This window comes from Polypterus senegalus, unplaced genomic scaffold (assembly GCF_016835505.1).
Source record: "Polypterus senegalus isolate Bchr_013 unplaced genomic scaffold, ASM1683550v1 scaffold_3769, whole genome shotgun sequence".
Taxonomy (NCBI): domain Eukaryota; kingdom Metazoa; phylum Chordata; class Cladistia; order Polypteriformes; family Polypteridae; genus Polypterus; species Polypterus senegalus.
In genome coordinates this window covers 20,412-46,445 of record NW_024384586.1, presented here as the reverse complement: position 1 = coordinate 46,445, position 26,034 = coordinate 20,412, and the positions used below count along the sequence as shown (strand labels likewise).

The window sequence follows — 26,034 nt, the reverse complement described above, 5'->3', positions numbered from 1 at the left end:
TTCCAAACACGGGTGTTTGTAAATTTTCTGACCGAGACACTGTGGAGGGCAGGCCAGCAATGACACATACAATTCCATCAAAAAAACTAGAATGTGGTGCAACAGCAAGAATAGGAGCCTCTTTACTGCTTACTCTAGTGCCTTTTATGATGATCCGGAAACCCATGATGTAGAAAAAGATGCGACCTGCAACGCTAACTGCTACATAACTTAGGCACCTAAAAAGAAGAATATAAACACATATGTATTATACTTTCTGGCAGAAGAAACACCAGTGAGGCTAAGAAATCTTACAATGTTACATACAACTAAGCAGATTCAAAATTTCAAATGTGATTCCTATTTAGTCACAGTTCCTCCAACCCCCTAAACTAAGAATATTCCATTTTAACCACTTGTTCAATATTCTTTGGAAGGAATAACAGAAAATCATTAGTTTTGCTTTCTGAGATGCTGTTAATGTTCTTTTTCCATCTATAAATTTCAAAATGGCAAAAGTAGTATGGTAAAAATGAAAGCTTTTTCCATTTGAATTTTATAAAGCATTCGTATAGTGGTGCCTTTGCACTGATGATAGGATTTTCTGGCTGTGGTTTCTATACTTTTCAAAAGTAAATCTTAAAGCCAGACTAAGTAAAATATTTATTTGCAAAAAACACTAGATCTGAACACACAGATTTACAAAAGCAGTACATTTTTTAAACTTGTAACTTTAAATGTTATGCATCTACAGCTTTAAAGTGTCTTCTTTTGGTGTGTTCAAGAAGGTAACATATAAAACTCTATTTATTTAACAATAATATAGGGAAAAAGCAATTTGTAACTAGCAATTCCTTGATGTGCTATAAGTTGTATTTTTTGCACTAGGCAATTTCTGCTGAATGAGATGCAAATTAATATCAACAAGAGATAAACATGTAGTATATGGTCACACGAATCCACTAAAGAAATACATGCTGTTACTCACAACAACTTACACAATGATAAGCCTGAAAATGGCAAACATGCACATGAATACTGACAGATTAGATCACTGAAATCCAGGCATACTGTAAATATAATAAACAGCCTAATGATTGTATATTTTTTCTTACATCATTTATACTCATTATAACGTTTCTTAATGCTATGCCCTGTAAAGTACAAGGACATCAAGTCTTTAAAATTTACCAGGTAAATGTAAGGTAAAATATGATGTAACAACTATATACACTGGAATAAAATGAACAACCTGTACAATTTCAGCACTAAAATATTAGCAAATTATTATCTTAAACCATTAGTCATATACAAAATTATCTAAATAAGCAGCACAAAAAAACTTCTAAATTTAATTTTGCAATACATTAAGAAAGTAAGAAAAAGCTAAACAAAAATTGGTAATTCAGTCTTCTTTCAGCTGCTCGTTAGGGGTTGCCACAGCAGATCATCTTCTTCCATATTTTTCTGTCCTCTGCATCTTGTTCTGTTACACCCATCACCTGCATGTCCTCTCACACCACCTTCATAAACCTTCTCTTAGGCCTTCCTCTTTTCCTCTTGCCTGGCAGCTCTATCCTTAGCATCCTTCTCCCAATATACCCAGCATCTCTCCTCTGCACATGTCCAAACCAACACAATCTCGCCTCTGACTTTGTCTCCCAACTCGTCCAACTTGAGCCACCCTCAAATGTGCGATTTCTAATCCTCACACCCAATGCAAATCTTAGCATCTTTGACTTTGCCACCTCCAGCTCTGTCTCCTGCTTTCTGGTCAGTGCCACCGGGTGTGTAGCGCTGCTGCCTTGCAGTTAGGAAGACCTGGGTTTGCTTCCCGGGTCCTCCCTGCGTGGAGTTTGCATGTTTTCCCCGTGTCTGCGTGGGTTTCCTCCCACAGTCCAAAGACATGCAGGTTAGGTGCATTGGCGATTCTAAATTGTCCCTAGTGTGTGCTTGGTGTGTGTGTGTGTGTGTGTGTCCTGCGGTGGGCTAGTGCCCTGCCCAGGGTTTGTTTCCTGCCTTGCGCCCTGTGTTGGCTGGGATTGGATCCAGCAGACCCCCGTGACCTTGTAGTTAGGATATAGCGGTTGGATAATGGATGGATGGATGAATGGATTATAAATAAGGATTATCATAGCTGCAAATCTACCAAATGTTCATAAGATGTTTATCAAGAAGATACAAGTTTACAAGTAAAACAGACAAATTTTGCTGTTAAGCAAACAACCTTAACTAAGTGGTAATTTCAAATTCTTTTTTAACTCTTTTTTTTGTAACTGAAAATGTAAGATGCTGCACTTGACAAAAGCTTGCTGGTCATACAAACTTGGGCATATAGTATCCGTTTAAAGGACAAAATAAAAAGGTCTGAATTCATTAAAGCAGCTTTTCTTGCCTTATATCTAATCACACAGGATTACTCCTCTGATTTCATTTTCTCAGTTTATTATTTCACTTTCTTTAATGTAAAGCTTAATATTCCAACTTTTCTCTTGCTGCTAAAGTCAGCCTTACTGCTGTCTGTTTACAGGACGTTGAGGCAAAAAATGATGTGAACTAACTCAACTATTGTAATTCCTTACAACACCACTACAACTAAATTATCATAAAGCTTAAAAAAGCAGATTTTGTTTTTGCTGATTGGGCAATTTACGATCAAGACTTTTATAGTCAAAATTGGCAGATTCAAATCGGTGGCCAATCAATCACAGCATCTCTAATACACACAGTAAATATATAGTATATAAGTAAATATATATTATACAGACACATACAGATATATTATCTCTTCAATATATACTGAATATTTATATATTATACAAACACATATAAGGTGTTTCTTTATTCTGAGCTCCTTCAATGTTATGAAAATATTACTTGTTAAAGCTTCTTTGTATAATGCATCAAAATGGTTTTTGATATTGTTATTTAACTGATTTAGCTAATTGATGAATATGCATTTTTTTCCTTTTTCAGCTCTTTCCTTACTTGAGTCCAGTTTAGTTATTAATTACCCACCCACAAAAATATCCTCAAGAACAAAGTGGCTGAGCAGTTTAAATTTTAGAAATTCTAAAGAACTTAAACTGAGCTTGATTTCCGTGCTTTAAGAATAACAATTGAAATCAGCATTCTCAGAAACTGACTGGCACAACTGTAGTGTTATCAGGTTGCAACACTGATGTTTGGCCTATGGTGTTTCGTATTTCAAAATAGAATATTATGGACCCTGCATGTAACTGACACACAATCCTACACATGAGGGATGAATTTAAAAAGGGACTGCGTTTTTGAAGCTCACTCATATATGTTTCTAGCAAATTAAGCCCGAATTCTTTTAATTAGTTTGTAAATAAGAGATAACAATCACAAGTGTGTTCTACTGCTTATTTAATATGTCCCAAATGCTCGTTTGCTTGGGAAGTGCACCAAAGGACAGCTTAATTTCAGCACCAAGTCTGCAAAAAAGGCCATAAGGAATGGAGAAGCAAATCAAGGTCTTAAATGTTAAATGTATAACCCATCCATCACACAACCGCTATATCCTAACTACAGGGTCACGGGGTTTGCTGGAGCCAATCCCACCCAACATATGGGCTCAAGGCAGGAAACAAACCCTGGGCAGGGCACTAGCCTACCGGGACACGCACACACCAAGCACACACTAGGGACAATTTAGGATGCTAATGCACCTAACCTGCATGTCTTTGGACTTTGGAAAGAAACCCACACAGACCGCGGGAGAACATGTAAACTCCGCAAGGGAGGACCCAGGAGAACCGGGTCTCCTTGCTGTGAGGCAGCAGCGCTACCCACTGCGCATACCGTGACACCCTATGTATAACCAAGTGTCTGCAAAAATCTGCAGCTCATACCTTAGGTCATGTAGTGGCGTTTGAAATTTTATAGATAAGAAACACATAAAAGGACAGCAGAGGAGCACCCACATTTTAGATTCTTAAAAAAAAAGAAAAAGAAAAAAGGCATGTATACACAGCACAGATGTCTGCAAATATCTATAATTATGCGAATCATAATGTCATTATTCATATAAATGTGAAAAATCAAGTATTAAATTAAGTATAATACTTTAAATTTATGTTTTTACATAGCTGTGAATTTAAAATGTACTGTGGTAATATTGTCTTCCAAGATGTTGATAAACCAGCAAATCTATTGTGTGTTCCATTTTGGACAATGGCACAAGATTATATGTACTTACTATATTGACTGATCAGTCTACACTGGAAGTATGTACCAGTCCAATATTGTATTGGTTTTAAAAATATACATGGTCACTTAAGAGAATGAACAAAAGCTAAAAAAATATTAATGAATCCCAACTAAGTGGTGGTAATGCCTTGCCACAAGTGAAGTTCTGTTTGTTTCTATAATATTCGGATAAATTACATCCATCCATCCATTTTCTAACCCACTGAATCCGAATACAGGGTCACGCGGGTCTGCTGGGCCAATCCCAGCCAACCCACACAGACACGGGGAGCACAAGGCAGGAACCAATCCTGGGCAGGGTGCCAACCCACTGCAGGACACACACAAACACACCCACACACCAAGCACACACTAGGGCCAATTTAGAATCGCCAATCCACCTAACCTGCATGTCTTTGGATTGTGGGAGGACATTAAAGATAAATTACATTAAAATCTGCACATTTCTATACATCTTATCCTGTTAAATTTGTAAAAATTATGGTTTTCATATTTTCCAGTTTCACAGAATTTCACAACACTACACAACTAAGAAGAATGTTTAGCTTGAGGACTGGCACCCGGTCTAGGTTTTGTTTCTTCTTCGCACCCAGGTACTGCTTCTTGGCAACCCTGCCTTGGATAAGCCAGTTAAGAAAATGAATGGAAGGATAACAGAAAATTGAAGAATTAAAAATTTCACTAAAATTAGTGAGAAAAGGAAATTGTGCATTTGCATTTCTGAACATGCTTTGTAATTCAGAATCTTTTGTGCACTTCAATCATAAAATTTATCTTTTATCACTATTGTCTGTATGTTTTATCTGTTTACTTTCTCATATCTGAAATATAGGGTAAATATTATAATTGTCCAAAGATTCAAGATTTTGATGAAAACCCACAGAAGATGGTATGTGAGACTTTTAAAATGTAACGTGTCATTACATTGGGGAGTATGCAACGCTTGAATATAAGCAGCACCAGAAATGCATTAGTATGTTGGCATTTTGCTTAACCACGTCAAACCATTCATCAAACATTGAAACGCAGCATCAATACTGTGGGATCCATAAACTTCGTCGGATAAGTTGCCCAGCACATTTTAGCCCCCGGTAATTTTAATAAACCTTACCCAACACTGAAAATAAAAAAAGTTCACTCAGGTAGTGTTCTTATAAGACTCACAGATCAACATGTTCCACTGAAAATAGTATTTAATGATTGCCTACATAAAAGGTGAGTATTGTACTTAAAATTTAATCCTTGTTCACATTGATATAGTATTATGCGACTGTAATGGATTTCACGTGTTTTTCTAGCACTATGGCCGTTTCAAGACGTGCGTGGACACATTGTGAAACATTTTTAGTTTATGTCTTATGGTGTTGACTCTTTTAGTGTTCATACAAATATTTACACATTAAGTTTACTGAAAGTAAAACAGTTGAAAGTCAGAGGACATTTCTTTTTTGCTGAGTATATATGTTTACAGAGCGTTTCATTTTGCTACAAAAATGTTTAAATTAGGTTTTGAGTGCTATGATTGATTATTCACTTTATTTTTTTCTAGAAACTTCAAACACTTCCAACATATAATGTCTGAGTGTGGCTATTATAAGTTACTGGGGTGTGGGAGAAATATCATGGAGGAAATGTAGTGAGGGCGAAACGTGCTGGGTTGAAATGTGAGAGGCGAAATTTCCGTAAACCCCACAAAACAGTTCGCTGTCACACGCAGATATAGTAAACAGAGACTGACGTCACATTCCAACTTGATCACTGTAATAAGAATATAAGTTTAATGTCACTGTGCTCTGTACAGTAATCATTTTATAAATCCACTCACATGTACAGGCCAGGCCAAAGTTAGCACACAGGGGTTCTCAGCATTTAGAAGTGCTGGGCCAAGCATAGGACAAGATAGACAAAGACAGCTGGAGGAATGCACAGTCAGCCTAAGAGACAGGTGTATACTATTTTGTCCTCTGTTAACAGTCAGCACAAAATCTTTTTCCTTGTTTGGACTATTTACCTAAGTAAGGGCCTGCGTGTGGAAGACAGTATAAAAGACTTGGGCAGCAGCCAAACAATTGACTTGAAGCTGACGGACGGATGGGTGATATCATCATCCGTTGTGAAAAAACCTGCCAGCGCAGCGACAAAAAATGGTAGACTGTATAGATCAAGATCCCACCTTGGAATTGTCTTGCTATGGCTTCCCATATCTAATGCCACATAAGTTGTCATTAAAGCTAAGTTATTTTCTCTTATGTGATTTTTACCACCCATATCAGTATGGGAGGAATATAAGCCTTTTAATATCATATCTATATAGTTTTGGTTGCTTAAAAGCGCTGCAATTACAAAAGAACTTATTCCAACTAGGGAGCTCCCTAAAGGAACAATCACACTGCACTCCCACCCCAGTAACTTTTTGCTGGTACTGCAACTCCAGCACCCGTTACATTAATTTCTGAGGATGTGCTCAGGCGACCGTCAAATGAACACTGGGAGCGATGTGGCAGCCATGATGCACGTGCGTGTATGCGTTCTGTTCGGAGCTTACAATATACATTATTGTTTGTTATTCATGTTATGAATTATTATGTCATTATTGCCTTGATATTGCCATTAAGTTGTATAAGCAGTTAATGTTAATATCAAAACAGTAGTTATAGTAGTTTTATATGGTAAAATAACACAATAATAAAGTGATTTCATTCCACCTACAATTATTCTTTGAAAGAATGGCAGTAATGAAAATGTAGCCCTTCTCTGTGATCATAATAGCAATTACTAATATAATCAGTAAGTGACCAGCAAGAATTCAATAATCAATTCAGCATGGAGGGACTGGAGCCTATGCCAATACTACATGGAAAAAGCAAAACCAAACCTGGCAAAATGCCATTTGGACAAAGGGCACACTAGTGTACACACATCTACACTCAGCCGATTTAAAATCATTTTACACACATTTTTGTCATTTGAAAAATTAGAATAACCAAAGTAAACCTAAGCAAAAATGGAATTGAACTTTTCAAATGAAGAAATGTTTTAATCACTTTTAATTCAGTTTCTGGGGATGGGGAACAGAAGCTGAGACAGATTTAGAGGTGTGTACCTCCTTCAGCTCAAAAAATCTAATTAATCTGGGTTAGGAAGAAACAATTACAACACAAATATATCTCAATTTTTGGAAATATAACTAGCAAGCCACTACTGCACTTAAAAAGGCTGGGAATAAACTCACAATAAACACTTGTTGCCTTGACTGGAGAGAAAAGGGCACCAGGCATTGTATGTACAGGAACAGGATGCAGGTGTGCAGGTAAAGAGCTTACCATTCCTAAGCATTATAGCAAGTTCATCTTACTTCACAGTGGAATCTATGTAAGGGCTAAAATACATTATCCAGTTGAACCACAAAGCAAATTAAGCACACTTCACGTTGTGAACATTTTCCATCCATCCATCCATTTTCCAACCCGCTGAATCCGAACACAGGGTCACGGGGGTCTGCTGGAGCCAATCCCAGCCAACACAGGGCACAAGGCAGGAACCAATCCCGGGCAGGGTGCCAACCCACCGAGGTGAACATTTTTACTTTATTTTTTAATTTCTGTGCATTCTTGTTCATTAATATTTTTACTTAATTTATATATGTTATTTTCATTTCAGTGATGTGATTATTATCAATTCTTTTTCAGTTTGTGCTTCCATCTCACAGTACTTTCACTTGGCCATGTTGTGAATTTGTTTCAAAGCTGGCTGCTATCACTTGACTACCATCTATGTGATATGTAGGATCATCAAGTGACAACTATTTAAACGGCACCACACCTTGCAATTCATGTAAGCTTTGGGATACATTTCTGTCGTTTGTTCAAGTTTGTTTTGGTGAATTTGCTTTTGATTAGTTTGACTCCCAAGTTCTTCAGTCTGTTTTTGATTCTTTCTTGCATCTTGTGATTTATTCCACTGGCTCAGTTTGACTTTTAGGCTCCTAACCTCTGCTTGTTTGTTACACATGCATTGTTTCTCCTTGAAATTTTTTTTCTCAAAAAAACACCTTTTGGTGCAAGCTTTTTAAATACAACACACTCTTATGATAGAAAATTGAGTGCAATGATCTTAAGAATCTCTGTCATGTATTACTAAACCACTAACTCACCATGAGGGACTGTAGATTTAGAGACAAGTTAGAACGTCCTCTCAGATATGCAACAAGAAATGAACAGAGAGAAAACACACATAATTATTGGAGCATATTAACTTTTATCATACTGCCTCATGTTCTAAAGAAATTTAAGTTGTGAAAAAAACAAATGCAAAATGAAGCGTTACAATAAGCAGATAAGGATTCACAAATACACCAGACTAAGGTACAGTAGCGCTAACAAGAGGGAAAAGAGACAGACTGAAAGCTTACTTTCAGAAAAAGACTGATCCTAATCTGATAAGCCTGATTATGTTGTGTTCTAGAGCACAACCAGCTGGTCCATTCTCAGCACAAACGTGCAAAACACAACAACAGCATGCTAAAAGAAATCCAGCAAAACATGGAGCATAAGCTAAAGAAAATGAACAGCTTCAATTTGTTTCTAAATTCTGTTAAATTGCTAGAGTATGTGAATTCCCTTGGGATTAATAAAGTTATCTATCTATCTGTCAAATTGATTTTAGCATAATTCTGTTTGGGGCAAGTTCCTGCATTACATAAATTGCTGCCAGTTTAGATTTTTCTTCTCTCTCCTGCTCTTTCTTTTTCTTTTTCACTCCTACCCAGATCAAAAATTATTTTTGTGGAACTTGTTTTAAAATATTGTTTTTAGAAAATCAGGACTGTTATGTTTAAAAATATTGATTACAAATATTGAAATAATGCAGTATGTCCATATGCCTATCATATATTTCTGCACTGAAAACTACCAGACTTTGTAAATTTTGTCTTAACCTAAAATGTTGTGAAGCAGTACACACTGATTAACACACTATTCATACCTCTGTCTGCTCATCAGCTAGCTAACTATCTAGATAGTACATTATTTGTCCCAAAGGAGTATTTGGCTTTGTACAGAAAATTAAAAAAAAGTATTATAACAAATTAACACCAGAATTACTAAAAAAAAAAGCAACCTCCTGACTTGACTAAAATTAAACAGCAGTCACAGTCACAGTGAGGCATTATAAAGGTGTATTGATGGTGGTATAAAGGAGCCCCAGTTGCATTTCTTAACACACTTCTGCTGAATACTTTGTTGGGTAAAAGTCTTTAAAGTTAGTGTGTAACATTGTTCATAATGTCCATCAGTTTTGTCTTCATTCCCCTCTGCTACTACCTCCAAAGGGTCAAGTCAGTCAGTCAGTCATTTTCCAACCCACTATATCCTAACACAGGGTCACAGAGGTCTGCTGCAGCCAGCCCCAGCCAACACAGGGCAGAAGGCAGGAACAAATCCTGGGCCGGGCACTGGCCCACCGCAGGGTGCACACACTAGGGACAATTTAGGATCACCAATGCACCTAACCTGCATGTCTTTGGACTGTGGGAGGAAACCCAAGCAGACACGGGAGAATATGCAAACTCCATGCAGAAGGACCGGGGAGGCGAATCCAGGTCTCCTTACTGCAAGGCAGCAGCGCTATTACTGCGCACACCGTGCCACCCAAGGGTCATGGGTGCATTTCATAACTCACCCTGCCTTCTTAATTACCTTATTGATTCTTGAAGTGATATCACAGCATACCACAGCTACCATCATAGAATTGTAAAATAGAGTATATCAATGATGTCACTGCACACCTCGAATGACAAAGTATTCTATTAAAAAAAAAAGTCTGCTCCGCTTTTTGTTGAATCGTTCCTCTCTTACGAGACCAGTCCGGTCTATCATTGACGTGGATCCACAAGTACCACCTTCACATCCAGAGACTAGCTGGAGAGGCTGCTTGGTGTGGTGATAATCAATGACCAGTTCCATGGTTTTGGAGCTGTTATTCTGCCTCATACCCCTAGCAAACACACCACATTAGTGCAGAATCATCTAAGAATTTCTGTAAGTGACATGACCTGGTGTTGTATTTATAGTCCAAGGTGTACAAGGTGAAGAGAAAATGAGGCAGTCCTGTTGCTTGTTGTGCACCAGTATTGCTCACATCCATATCAGAGACACATTCCTCACAACCTATGGTGCGGGAGAGATAGTCCATTATGTAGGACAACCATAAGCCCCTCTGCTTTGATATCCTTGAGCTTTCCCCTTAATAGGGATGGCTTGCATGGTACTGAAGGCACTGGAGAAATCAAAAACATAATACTCAAAGTACTGCCAGCTTTGTCCAGTTGGGAATAAAACTTGTGGATCAGTTAAATATTGCATTTTTTTATTCCAGTCTTTGTCTAATTGGCTAACTTCAGTGGGTCCAAGGGTCCAAGTGGTCTTTTACAAGAGGACTGGTGTAATCCAGGAACAGCCACTCAGAAGTCTTCATATTGTAGGGCATAAGAGCCACAGGTCTGTAATCATCACTGGCCATATTAATTGAAGTGGTGTGAGTTGATGATGCTGTATGGATGGTGTTGGCGGGTGTTGGCGGGTGTCGGTGGTGGTGGTAGGACGGTAAATCTACATATTTTAAGAAAGCAATAATTGAAATTATGCTGAAAAAATTAAAAACCAGTCTTTAGATCTAACATGTGTCACCAGACAAATACAAAAAAAAACAAAAAAACAAAAAATACAAAATCACATTTTTCAGCATAAAGGAATGATTAAAGAAACAGTGAGGAGAGTAAAAGTGTTCTTTTGCATGAAAAAAGAAGCAAATCATGCACCACAGTTATTCACATACAGAATGGAACGGTTTAGCTTTGCTAAATACCACACTTAAGAGAGTGGAGATACTAGAGATGTAAAGTACAAGTCGCATACAATAATAAATCTACATAAAATCAACTCACCTCCTCCAGCCTTTCATGGGCTCAGCAGAAAGTTTTGTGGGTAGCCGTAGTGTAGCAAAGGCAGCAAATGGCCAGGCCAATAAAAGAAGCACAACCATGCATAGCACACGGACTGGAACCAGAACCAGACCAAGAAGCACAAGCTAAAATGGGATGAGGGAAGATGGGGATAAAAGAAGAATAAAAATTAAACAAATCAAATCAATTCACTGAAAGGTCACCGTACACTAACAAAGTGTTTTGTATTAAAAAGAAAACTGACATTTAAATAACGAGAAGGTATTTCCAGGTGCAATTCCAAGACTGTCCAAGAGTGACATAACCTCAAAATGAAAACTTGAATCACTTGATTATATTTTTGCCTTTCTGCAGCCTCTTCCTCCTGCTCTGTGGTCTAATAAACATGAACGCAAACCAGAATCGTGATGGTTTTTGTTGCTTTACACCACAATAGCCCTAAAAAGATTACTCAAAATGATGATAACTCATTTCAACCAGGTTGCCATAGAGTAGGAACTCCTTTTATTTTTGGAAGAATCATTTTATTTTTCAGATAAGGAGGACTGACATCAAATTGTTGGGGGTGTATAGTCTAAATGTTTGTAAAATATTATAGACAAATATTATGTTATATTATAAATAATAATTATAAATATATTTATACATACATATATACATACAAATTATGGGGTGCCAAACAGACAATTACAATGATTTTTGGAATATATAAAGTCAGCTTTGGAATATATAAAATTACTCCCGAATAAATAAAGTCATTCCTGAATATATAAAGTCAGCGTCAGAATATATAAAGTCATTCCTGATTAAATACAGCGTCAAAGCATGAGTATATAAAGTCAAAGGCCGGAATATATAAAGTCATTCCTGAATATATAAATATAAAGTCAGATTATATTGATATTGATTGAAACGACTCAAGGCACATTTTTAGTAAACTCAATGAGTTCCTAATACAATGTAATGAAATAAGTTAACAAACCCTTCTTCAGAAAGATATAAAAAAAAAACACTGTTCAGTTGAAGCATTCAAAATGATGTATGTGCCTGGCTATCTTTTCCATCTTTTCACTTCAAATGGCTACCCAAAGACATTCATTAAACAATGCCTACAGAGGAGACACCAGAGAACCCAGCAAACAGTCGACTCCAATCTGACTCCCCACTTTATAGCATTCCTTGCGGTTCTTGCCCAGCAGTATACATAGGACAAACGTCAAAAAGAATTGCAACAATTATACAGGAGCATCAAAACGCCATCAGAAGGAAGGACTCATGATCACTAATTTATACGCACACAAATTCAACCGGACATACATTTATCTGGGACAATGTACAAGTAAGATTTAAGGCCAGTACTAAAAGTGCCAGAGAGCTGGCTGAATCTTGGCTATAAAATGAAAATGTCATTAACAGATGTTTGTACATGAACCACCAGCATATGCAAACTTAAGAAGAACAACATCCTCATGATAAATAAAACTTTATGACCAACACCCTCCTAACCCCACCTCATTACCCCCACCACACACACTCACTCACTCACTCACCTACCCATCCCTTCACCTTATTTTCCTATATATTGCCTTTGATTCTTGTATGTCTAATCATTATCCTCTGATGACGGCTCCTGGCAGAAGCTGAAAGCTCAGGAATAAAAACTACTTTATGATATGTGATTAATTTTCTCCCTTAGTCGACTCCAACTACAAATATGCAAATATGCAAAACCGTATCACAGACCTTCGCTTCCATATATATATAGGTGGGCCATTTATATGGATACACCTTAATAAAATGGGAATGGTTTGTGATATTAACTTGCTGTTTGTGGCACATTAGTATATGTGAGGGGGGAAACTTTTCAAGATGGGTGGTGACCATGGTGGCCATTTTGAAATCGCCATTTTGGATCCAACTTTTGTTTTTCAATAGGAAGAGGTCATGTGACACATCAAACTTATTGGGAATTTCACGAGAAAACAATGGTGTGCTTGGTTTTAACGTAACTGTATTCTTTCATGAGTTATTTACAAGTTTCTCTTTGTTTACAGCCATTGACATGTCGCAGAGGTTAACACGTGAGGAGCGGATAGAAATTGTGTTGATGTCTGGTGAACGCAGTACCCGGGTCATTGCAGCAGATTTCAATGCAAGACACCCTACGAGACCACCCATCTCCCATGCTACAGTTAGCAAACTGCTTGCTAAGTTTCGCGGAAACTGGTTCAGTGTTGGATTTGCCAAAATGTGAGCGCGATGAAAACTGTCACTACGAAGAAACATCAGTGGCTGTCCTAGCTTCATTCAGCAAGAGCCCACAGCGTAGCACTCGCCGCATGTCACTGGAGAGTGGCATTAGTCGAACATCCCTTCATCGGATATTAGCTACTCACAAATGGCACCCTTACAACCTCCAGCTACTGCAGCATCTCAACGAGGATGACCCAGATCAGTGCACTGAATTTGCAGAATGGGCAAAACAAAAATTGGAACAGGACCCTCAGTTTACGCAGAACATTTTGTTCAGTGATGAGGCAAACTTTTATGTGAATGGTGAAGTTAACAAACAAAACCACCGCTATTGGTCTTACACTAACCCACATTGGATAGATCCCTCCAAGACTGTTGGAACAAAAATTGATGGTATGGTGTGGTATATGGGGTACAAAGATAGTGGGGCCATTCTTCATCAATGGAAACCTCAAGGCCACTGGATATGCTAAATTGCTACATGATGATGTGTTTCCCTCTTTATGCACTGAAGCTGGCACGTTCCCTGAGTTTTTCCAGCAAGGTGGTGCACCACCACATTATGGGTGTCAGGTCCGAGCATTCCTAGATGAACAGTTTCCTGGAAAGTGGATTGGTCGTCGTGGGCCAGTTGAATGGCCCCCAAGGTCTGATCTGGTCAAGGTCTGACCCCTTAGACTTTATGTTTGGGGTCATCTTAAGGCAATTGTCTATGCTGTGAAGATATGAGATGTGCAGCACCTGAAACTACGGATACTGGAAGCCTGTGCTAGCATTTCTCCTGCGGTGTTGCTATCAGTGTGTGAAGAGGGAGAAGAGGGTTACATTGACAATCCAACACAATGGGCAGCACATTGAACACATTTTATAAGTGGTCAGAAACTTGTAAATAACTCATGAAAGAATAAAGTTACGCTAAAACCAAGCACACCATTGTTTTTCTTGTGAAATTCCCAATAAGTTTGATGTGTCACATCAAACAAAAGTTGGATCCAAAATGGCCGACTTCAAAATGGCCACCATGGTCACCACCCATCTTGAAAAGTTTCCTCACATATAGATATATACACACACATATATTATATCGTCTGCATCTTTTGCATTAAAACTGATGAAGTCAGTGTTTGTGTTGCAATTACTTAGAATGCTTTTCTTTACTTTTCACTTAAGCTTTTTTTAAGCAGATTTTATTTTTCTACAGCCGTCCTGGATTTTTTTGTTTTTCTGTCCCCTGGCCATTGGACCTTAGTCTTATTCGATGTTAATTAATGCTGATTTATTTTGTTTTCTTATTGTGTCTTTTTTCTATTCTTGATTATGTAAAGCACTTTGAGCTACTGTTTGTATGAAAATGTGCTATATAAATAAATGTTGTTGTTGTTGTTCATTCTACAATAAAATAAAAAAGGAATAACGTTGGAGATCAATCATCATCAGGTCAATAGGTCAAACGGTTTGTGAGCTACAGGTGATTTAAAATCCTGGACAGATAAACAGCCAGCCACGGTAGCGATATATATAAAGATATACATATATATATATATACATATATATATATATATATATATATATATATATATATATATATATATATATATATATATATATATATATACATACACACACACACACACACACATATATATATATACACACACACACACACACACATATATATATATATACACATATATATATACATATATTGTATATATATATGTAAGGACCGAGAGAGACAGTAGCAAGGGTTGGGGTTTTCCGGCCCGTTATATTGTACAGATAAACAAAAACAGGTCAAAATCATAAACTAAACAGTTCATAATCGCGCCGACTCCTGGCGTCGCGCCATTTTATTGGGGAGGAGCGGAAGTGGAGGAATGTCGGGAAGGACCGCAAGGGAGGATGGGAAGGATGGCGTCAGGGCAAGATGGCGGAGGAAGGGCGGAAGTATCGCACTGCGTCATCCATGCCTATGGTGCAGGAAGGTCTTTTTCCTATGAGGAAGCAGAGGGAGAAAGTTAATACCCCACCATTCCCTGGCGGTGGTTTCCCAGGTGCTGTCGAATCAATCGCGGCCTCCTACTCGTGCGTCGCGTGACACGATCCCCCCCTTAGCCCAGGACCGTCAGGTCGGGCGGACCTAACCGAGAGGTCGTGAATACGAGAGAGGGCATCGGCATTGGCCTGAAGGGTGCCCGCCGATAAGTGACAGTGAACTTATACGGCTGTAAGTCCAGGAACCACCTGGTGACCCGCTGGATTCGACTCTTTGTGCAGGGACATCCACTGAAGTGCAGCGTGATCAGTCACCAGAGAACTCGCGACCCAGCAGGTAGTACGGAGGTGGGTCACTGCCCACTTAATGGCCAAGGCCTCCCTCTCCACTGCAGCGTGCGGGTCTCCCGGTCCATCAGTTCCGCTAAGGTACATCACAGGGTGCTCGACACCATCGGCGCTTTGGCTCAGCACGCGCACCCAGGCCTGTGTCCGAGCGTCGGTCTGGAGAATAAGCGGGAGCCCAAAATCGGGCCCGTAACACAGGTGCCGGCGTTAGGGCCTTCTTTAGGTCACTGAGCGCGTGTTCTGCTTTGTCGGTCCACACCACGTTATAGGGGCGCCCTTTTGTCAGGTCAGTCAAGGGTGCTGCTCTTTCGAGAAGCGGGTACAAACCGGCGGTAGTAACCCGCAAGCCCCAAGAAAGCCTGCCCCTGTTTCTTGGTACTCGGCGGGGCCATTCTAAGATGTCTTTCACTTTGGAGCTCTGTGGCCGCACCTGTCCTTGTCCCACGAGGTAGCCTAAATATTTGGCCTCCTTTAATCCAAAAAAACACTTCCGGGGGTTTATGCGGAGGCGGCTTTAGCCAGTGTTAGGAGGACAGCTGCGACCTGCAGTAGATGCTCCTCCCAGGTGCGGAATAGATGACAACGTCATCCAGGTAGGCGGCACTATAGGACTGGTGAGGCGTCAGCACTCTATCTACCAGGCGTTGGAAGGTCGCGGGCCCGTGCAGCCCAAATGGGAGGACCTTGTACTGCCAGTGCCCGCTAGGGGTGCTAAAGGCCGCTTTTCTCCTTTGCGGATGCCGTTAAAGGAATTTGCCAATACCCTTTTGTCATGTCAAGGGTAGTCAGATATCGAGCCGTACCCAGCCGCTCAAGGAGGTCGTCAATGCGGGGCATGGGGTAGGCATCGAACTTGGAGATCTGATTCAGACGTCTAAAGTCATTACAGAACCTCCAGGAGCCGTCTGGCTTGGAGGCGAGGACAATAGGGCTGGACCAGGGACTATGGCTCTCTTCAATTATGTCCATGTCCAACATACGTTTCACCTCCAGTTCGACCTCTGCGCGTTTTGCCTCCGGGAGTCGGTAGGGCCTCTCGGACGATTACCGGGCTCCGTGACTATATCGTGCTCAATCAGCGGTCCGGCGGGACTCGCTCACTACCTCGGGATGGCTCGGAGTGTTTGGGCTAACTCCTGCCGCTGCTTGGGGGTCAGCTCTTCACCGAGGTTAAGGGCAGTTGTGCTTGCGAAAAGGGAGAGTGACCTACGGGAGCTGGGAAGCTCCTCTCTATCTTTCCAGGGCTTTAACAGGTTGACATGATAGATCCTCTCACTTTCGATGACGGTTGGGCTGTTTTACCAAATAGTCGGCGAGTCCTTCTCTCCTTAACCTCGTAAGGCCCTTGCCAGTGGCGAGCAGCTTCGAGTGGGAGGTCGGGGCGAGCACCATAACTTCGGTCCCGGGCGGAACTCCCTGAGGGCGGAGTTGCGGTTGTAACACCGGGCCTGCGCTGCTTGCGCACGAGTCACGTGCTCTTTTAGGAGGGGCCTGATCTTTGTGAGTGGTCGCGCAGTTGCGCTCACGTCTCAAAATATTAGAGGAGGGAAGAGCCTCGGCCTCCCAGCCTTCTTTTAGGATGTCGAGGATTCCCCGGGGTTGTCGCCCGTATAGTAATTCAAAAGGGGAGAAGCCCGTAGAGGCCTGGGGTACCTCGGTAGGCAAAAGCACGGCGGGAGGAGCTGGTCCCAGTTCCTGCCGTCAGCGCTGACTACCTTGCGGAGCATCTGCTTAAGCGTCTGATTAAATCGCTTGACCAACCCGTCAGTTTGCGGGTGATAGACTGGCGCTTTCAGGTGCTTTATCTGCAGTAATTTGGCCACCTCCTTGAGCGTATCCGAGTGAAGGTACCCTGGTCCGTGAGGACCTCCTTGGGTATGCCCAGCGTGAAAACAAGTTAACCAGTTCCCGTTGCGATGCTTTTAGTATTAGCGGAGCGCAGGGGAACCGCCTCTGGGTACCGGGTGGCATAGTCCACCATGACTAGGATATACTTATGGCCACGCGGGTTGAGGGCTCCAGGGGTCCCACCAAATCGACCCCTATCCTTTCAAAGGGGATGTCCACGAGGGGAATAGGGACTAGAGGAGCACGGTCCCTCCTAGGAATCTGGCGGGTCTGGCACTCCGGACAGGATTGACAGAACCGCCGGACCTCCTCATTGATCCCAGGCCAGTAAGCGGAGCTTAATCCTCTCCAGTGTTTTTGGCCCCGAGGTGGGCCTAGGAGGTGAGCATGTGCCAACTTCGCATATCTCCGCCCGGAAGGTGCAGGAATTAGCAACAACTTCCGCACCTCGCCCTCATGGGTAGCCACTCGGTACAACAGATCATTTCAAGGACAAAGAAGGGTTCCCGTGTGGATCCGTCGCTGTCGAGCTGTTAGGCAGAACAATGGCGTTCGGGCAAAGCGCGGGAGTCATCATTCCACTGCTCCCTCTTAAAGGAGGCGGCGTGGACCGAAATTGATGGTCCAGGCCGCCGAGAGGTCTTGGGGCCTGGGCCGGGGAAGAGTTCCTGGCTAGTCCCTTCTCCGGCGGAATCTTCCGGGTCAAGGTCCGTAGCCACGAAGGTCCCCGAGACACCAGCGCCCATAGGGCCTGCCCTTGTGCACGGGCGTGGAGGCCGGGAGGGTTGCCTTTTCCCCTCATGACAAGATCCAACGAGGCCCGGGAGCGGCGAATGGCTTACCGCTGATTCTTTTAGACCAGTCTTGTCCCAGGATCACTGGGAAGGGGGGGTCAGGTAACACAGCGACCGTCATTTGGATTGGTTCCCCCTTCCAGGTAAGATAGCAGTGGCGAAGCGATATGACCTAGTCCCCCATGTACACAGGTAACCAACAAATGTTGCTTTAACCACTGTTGCGGTAAGACAAGCGGCGAGCAACAATGGTAATGTTGCTGCGGAATCAAACAAAGCCACCACGGCGTGCCCATTTAGCAACACCACTCCGTATTGGACTCGCCAAGGGATGCGGCGGGTACAATACCTCTCCGTGATGTCCAGCTGCAGTCCATAGGCTCGAGGGCGATGTGATGGGGGCAGTTTGGCAGCAGGTGGCGGTCTCGCCACACTTGAAACAGCGCGCGGACCCGGCCTCTCTTTGGCTCTGGCTGGCTTCTGCAGCGTCGTCGAGGGCTCGGGGTGGCCGCCCGTCCCTGCCGGTTCCCGCGAGCAGGCTTTTCTGACCCCAAGTCGGAGGACCGCCAACTGGCGCTCCAGGGCGTGAGGAGGCCCGACATGTTTGATAGGCGTGCCCGGACCTGCTGGGCGAGGGAACTGGGCATTGCATTGACCAGGCCTTCACAGGCCACCACCGGCGACTTTCCGCCGTCGGGGCTCTCTGGCCGTAGCCAGCGGCCCATCTTGCCCCAGAACTCGAGCGCCTGGGCGCGAAGGGCTTTTCGGTCAAAGACCCAGTTCCGCCATTCGCCGCCTGCTGGCCGGGCTAATGCCGTGGCGGGCCAATATTTCGGGCTTGAGGAGGTCGTATTAGCGGCCTCCTCCTCAGGGAGGTCATAATAGGCCAGCTGCATCCCTTTAGGTATGGCGCCAAGATGGGCGCCCACTTTCGGACCGCTGCCACTCGTTCCGGGTGGCCGTCCTCTCAAACATGCCCAGGTAGGCATCGGCGTCCTCGAAGGGCCCGCGGGTACCATAGGAGGCGGCTGCCTGGGCGGGTCTGGTCTCGCCGTTGGGCTTCCACTAACCGCCTCGTGGCCTCCAGCTCCCGGTTGGTAGCGGCTTGCGCTTGCTGCAGGGCCTGGAGCTGGGCGTTCATTCCCTGCAGCACGGTGTTCAGGTCCTGTCCCTCCGTCATTCGGGATCTCTTATCCTGCCGACTTCGCCACTTGTAAGGACCGAGAGACAGTAGCAAGGGTTGGGGTTTTTCCGGCCCGTATATTGTACAGATAAACAAAAAACAGGTCAAAATCATAAACTAAACAGTTCATAATGCGCGACGCCGACTCCTGGCGTCGCGGCCATTAATTGGGGAGGAGCGGAAGTGGAGGAATGTCGGGAAGGACCGCAAGGGAGGATGGGACGGATGCGTCAGGGCAAGATGGCGGAGGAAGGGCGGAAGTATCGCACTGCGGTCATCCATGCCTATGGTGCAGGACGGTCTTTTTCCTATGAGGAAGCAGAGGAGAAAGTTAATACCCCACCATTCCCTGGCGGAGTGGTTTCCCAGGTGCTGTCCGAATCAATCCAGCGGCCTCCTACCAGCGTGCGTGACAATATATACACATATATATACATATCTATATTTATATACATATATACACATATATATATATATATATACACATACACACACACACATAATGTGTGTATATATGTGTGTTTGACCCCCTTTTGCCTTCAGAACTGCCTTAATTCTACGTGGCATTGATTCAACAAGGTGCTGGAAGCATTCTTTAGAAATGTTGGCCCATATTGATAGGATAGCATCTTACAGTTGATGGAGATTTGTGGGATGCACATCCAGGGCACGAAGCTCCGTTCCACCACATCCCAAAGATGCTCTATTGGGTTGAGATCTGGTGACTGTGGGGCCATTTTAGTACAATGAACTCATTGTCATGTTCAAGAAACCAATTTGAAATGATTAGAGCTTTGTGACATGGTGCATTATCCTGCTGGAAGTAGCCATCAGAGGATGGGTACATGGTGGTCATGAAGGGATGGACATGGTCAGAAACAATGCTCAGGTAGCCCGTGGCATTTAAACGATGCCCAATTGGCACTAAGGGGCCTAAAGTGTGCCAAGAAAACATCCCCCACACCATCACACCACCACCAGCAACCTGCACAGTGGTAACAAGGCATGATGGATCCATGTTCTCATTCTGTTTACGCCAAATTCTGACTCTACCATTTGAATGTCTCAACAGAAATCGAGACTCATCAGACCAGGCAACATATTTCCAATCTGCAACTGTCCAATTTTGGTGAGCTCGTGCAAATTGCCTCTTTTTCCTATTTGTAATGGAGATGCGTGGTACCCGGTGGGGTCTTCTGCTGTTGTAGCCCATCCGCCTCAAGGTTGTGTGTGTTGTGGCTTCACAAATGCTTTGCTGCATACCCGGTTGTAACGGTGGTTATTTCAGTCAAAGTTGCTCTTCTATCAGCTTGAATCAGTCGCCCATTCTCCTCTGACCTCTAGCATCAACAAGGCATTTTAAGCCCACAGGACTGCCGCGATACTGATGTTTTTCCCTTTTCACACCATTCTTTGTAAACCCTAGAAATGGTTGTGCGTGAAAATCCCAGTAACTGAGCAGATTGTGAAATACTCAGACCGTCTGTCTGGCACCAACAACCATGCCACGCTCAAAATTGCTTAAATCACCGTTCTTTCCCATTCTGACATTCAGTTTGGAGTTCACGAGATTGTCTTGACCAGGACCACACCCCTAAATGCATTGAAGCAACTGCCATGTGATTGGTTGATTAGATAATTGCATTAATGAGAAATTAAACAGGTGTTCAATGTTCAATAATCCTTTAGGTGAGTGTATATACATATATACATATATATATATACACATATACACATATATATACATACATATATTCATATATATATATATATATATATATATATATATATATATATATATATATATATATATATATATATATATATATATATATATATATATATATATATATATATATATATATATATATATATATATATCAGTGGTAGCTGCTGCTGCTTCAGTTAGGAGACCCAGGTTCGCTTCCGGGTCCTCCCTGCGTGGAGTTTGCATGTTCTCCCGTGTCTCGCTGGGTTTCCACCGGGCACTCGGTTTCCTCCCACAAGTTAAAGACATGCAGGTTAGGTGGATTGGCGATTCTAAATTGGCCCTAATGTGTGCTTGGTGTGTGGGTGTGTTTGTGTGTGTCCTGCGGTGGGTTGGCACCCTGCCCGGGATTGGTTCCTGCCTTGTGCCCTGTGTTGGCTGGGATTGGCTCCAGCGGACCCCCGTGACCCTGTGTTCGGATTCAGCGAGGGTTGGAAAATGGATGGATATATATACACACACATATACATATATTCATATATTTCAGTAGCACAGTCTTGGCCTAAAGTTTTGAGAATGACACAAATATTGGTTTTCACAAATTTTGCTGCTTTAGTGATTTTAGATCTTTTTATCAGATGTTTCTATGGTATACTGAAGTATATTTACAAGCATTTCATAAGTTTTAAAGGCTTTTATTGACAATTGCATTAAGTTTATGCAAACAGTCAATATTTGCAGTGTTTACCCTTCTTTTTCAAGACCTCTGCAATTCACGCTGGAATGCTGTCAGTCAACTTCTGGGCTAAATCCTGACTGATGGCAGCCCATTCTTGCATAATGAATTCTTGAGTTTGTGGGTTTTTGTTTGTCCACCCATCTCTTGAGGATTGACTACAAGTTCTCAATGGGATTAAGGTCCGGGGAGTTTCCTGGCCATGGACCCAAAATTTTGATGTTTTGTTCCCCGAGCCTCTTGGTTATCACTTTGCCTTATGGCACGGTGCTCCATCATTCTGGGAAAGTCATCACTGTTCTTGGGTGGTTAAGAGAAGTTGTTCTCAGAGGATGTTTTGGTCCCATTCTTTATTCATGGCTGTGTTCTTAGGCAAACTTGTGAGTGAGCCCAGCAGTCCCTTGGCTAAGAAGCAACCCCATACATCAATGGTATCAGGATGCTTTACTGTTGGCATGACACAGGACTGATGGTAGTGCTCACCTTTTTTTCTTTGGACAATCTTTTTTTCCGGATGCCCCAAACAATTGGAAAGGGTATTCATCAGAGAAAATGACTTTACCATAGTATTCAGCAGTCCAATCCCTGTACCTTTTGCAGAATATCAGTCTGTTCTTGATGTTTTTCTTGGAGAGAAGTGGATTCTTTGCTGCCCTTCTTGACACCAGACCATCCTCCAAACGTTCAAACGATTGTAGAAGTCCAGAGGAGGAGTTTGATCTTTTCAGCTCATGCCACCAACGTTTAAAAGGAGATGTGACCAAAGTGTTATTACAGCTGTCATTTTAAAATCAGTTCTTCAACAAGAACACAGAACCCCAGATAGAAGCTAAGTGTCATTTTTTTCTCTTTTCTCAGAGAAAATAGATATGTGAAATAATTTACCAAGTAAGGTGGTAATTTGTAGAACTTTGGGGGCCTTCAAAACTCAGGTTAAGGATAATTTGCAAAAGATACTTGAATAGGGACTGACAACTTCAAGCTATGATGGGGTGAATGGCAGGCTCTGATGAAAACTGCTCCTTATGTTCTTATTTTTTTTTTAATTCTGCTGGATAACAATGTCATGAATATTTGACTGAGGCTCAATCAATCTTCCTGACACTAAGCATACCAGCACAAGGGAAAGTAAAACAAACAAATGTACATTTCCAAGTAACAATAAAAAGTGCAGCACATAATATGTAACAAAGAAACAAACTGAAATACTGTATCTACATAAGTAAACATAAACTAATATTACATGGGAGTTGGCGGACAGCCAGGCGTGTGGAATAAAGATAAGGGGCAGAAGATACAGATTATCTTGTATAGTCCATTAAAATGAAAAAGATAAAAGCTTTTTTTTATAACACCATATGAATGTGACAATTGCCAGAGGCTTAAATCCATATATACAGTGAATCAGTAGATATACTAAGAATGAGGTAATACATTTTTGGCTCTTTTCAAGTGTGTTATTGTATTGTGAATTTCTGGTTAGTGAATTCAGGAATGTGCCCTGGAATTTCTTATTATAATATGCAACAGATTTGTACTTCAGTAACTTACTAATAATCATGCATTCTCAATTTTTTTAACATAGCTCTATCTGCGTTGAAATTTATATTGGTTTTAACTGTGTAGCGTATAAACATTTCTCCAAGGTATCAACTTATAATGCGCCTGTTTCCTCAACCCTTTACAAGACACCTTAATGCTCCCTTGTGCCAAATTAAAAAATATTGCATGAGCTAATTTTCTACATCTTTCAAGAATTCTGCAAATTAAACTTTAAAATTGCTGCTTTGTTCACAAAAGGTTTATATAAGTACAACAGTATAAAAGTATACATGCACATATACTGTATATATAATATATACACACATACTGTATATATACATACTATTGAACTTATATAGACACACATATATATATATATATATATATATATATATATATATATATAGAGAGAGAGAGAGAGAGAGAGAGAGATATAATAAAATATTCACTTAAGCTGGGCTTCTTTAGACAAATCGATCATAAACTTCTCTTCAAACATACTACCAAGAAAATGCTTTTAAGACACTGCTGACTCCACAGAATCCTACCAAGAGATGGTCCGCTATTTTCTTTTTAAATGCATTGTCAAAACAAAGCATATGCTACCTTGCGACAGCCAAAGGACTCTGTCAGTACTGTATAATACACATTATGTACTGCCTTACTTCTTAAGAAGTTCCTGCCAAAAGCACAAAGTTTTACATGCTTGGAAAATCGTAGATCACACACTGATGTGCACGTCTCATCCTGTCGTTCACTGCTTAATTTCATTTCCTAGAGCCAAACGGAGTTTATGAAAACATATACTGCACACTTTCTATCATAAATAGCATGATGCGATTTAATTTGGTACTGCACTATACTTATACAATAATAGTAATTCATTACATGGCACCATTACATTTATATAGCGCTTTTCCCACTACTCAAAGCGCTTCACACCTGACTTCAAATTAACTGCTGTCAAGACTATTTTTCGCAACTTAACCAACGGCACAAATCAGAAAAACAACTTTGTTAAACCTCGTCACCTAACTAATTTCTGTACAATGCCAATTATTTCAATTTTAGTGGATTTTTGCAAGTTCCGACACTTAAAAATAAACATTTTGAGACATGTTTCGAAACAACTTGTGAAATATTTAGCTACTACTGTAAACTGTTAAAGTGAGGAAGTAGAAGGGAAGATCAAAACATCAAAAAATGGTATTTTCTCTGCAGTTTACCTCTTATGACAAATAATGAAAAATGAACAGGACAATAATTTAAAATACCCGGATGCTCAGTATACTGAAGATTTTATGCAGATCTAAGCGCGGCAAGTCCTTCAGGAGCCGATCATACTGAAAGGTTTTAAGCGATGCCTTGAGGCGGTCGAATACTTGTATTCCTTCATGATCTCTAAATAGATCAATACTTTTCCCGACAGCAAAACTCACACGCGGGCGCACACATACACCCACCCACTCACGGTAAGCCCACTAAAGCGCCGAAGTAAAAACATAAGTTTCTACAAAGGAGAGTGATGTTCTTAGCTGCAAGCGCTGTCTTACTTTAAACGTCTCCCCCGCCGTCAGGTGCAGTTCGTGTAAAAAGGGATTCAGTACGGCCGGAAGAACCAAGGATTCCTGTCTTGGTAAAGCGAAAAGCCTTTGAGGTGGCATGCTGGATCTCTCTGCCTAAGCAAGAGGAACACCGAGTTTACTTGTACGCTGCTTCTGGTCTCGTAATTGCTACTTATTCCGCATGCCCTCACGTATACAGAACCAGTGAAACACAGATTTCCTTCCCGCCCCGCCTGTGCTTCATTTGGGGCATGCGCACAAAAAAAACCCTGCCTGTGCCTGAGGGCGTATCTTTCATGTAATGACTTGAGAAGGTTAGAATGACTTGCCCTGTTCCTGCATAATCTATGATGACACGACCGCAGTGGCATCTTCAAAAATATAAAGATCGTAATGTTAATAAAGACATTCTCATTCAGACAAGCACTGATTCAATCCCAGAACACTGTACTGGAGGCAGCAGTGCTAAATGACGCGTCACCGTGCAGCGCCTTAAATAATAATAAGTGAAGATAAAGCCCAACAGAGTGTAACTGCATACCGCAGTACCTATGAGGCCAGTCATGTAATGCCCCAACATCGCGAACACCTCAAAGTCAGTCACGTAACACCCACTGCATTAGACGATTAACATTAGGACCCCGTTACATTATGGTTAAGATTAGGATTGTATTTGGGGTATCTGACTCCAAAGGTCGTTTTGTGAGTGACGTTGTGAGGATTACCTGACCTATGTCATGCTTATTGCAGGCTGCACATTGACCCTTCTGGAATAAAGTAAAATAAAGTGAATGCTAACACAGTAGGTTAATTAAGATTCAGACTAATGCATGGACAATTAAGCTTAATACAAATAAACGTGCAAGTAAATATAGGTAGAAACAGTATG

The 26,034-nt window shown here is 41.6% G+C and overlaps 1 protein-coding gene across 1 annotated transcript; it reads right to left on the bottom strand.

The window, feature by feature from the left end:
• On the bottom strand, window positions 1-25,375 carry LOC120522021 (lysophosphatidylcholine acyltransferase 2-like; the record flags this gene model as incomplete). Its single annotated transcript, XM_039743247.1, has 3 exons — window positions 25,134-25,375; window positions 11,156-11,298; window positions 1-218 (listed from the first exon to the last, which is right to left on the bottom strand). Coding segments are annotated over exons 1-3 (472 nt in total), but the record flags the coding sequence as incomplete, so codon positions are not given.
• Window positions 25,376-26,034: the final 659 nt, after the last annotated feature.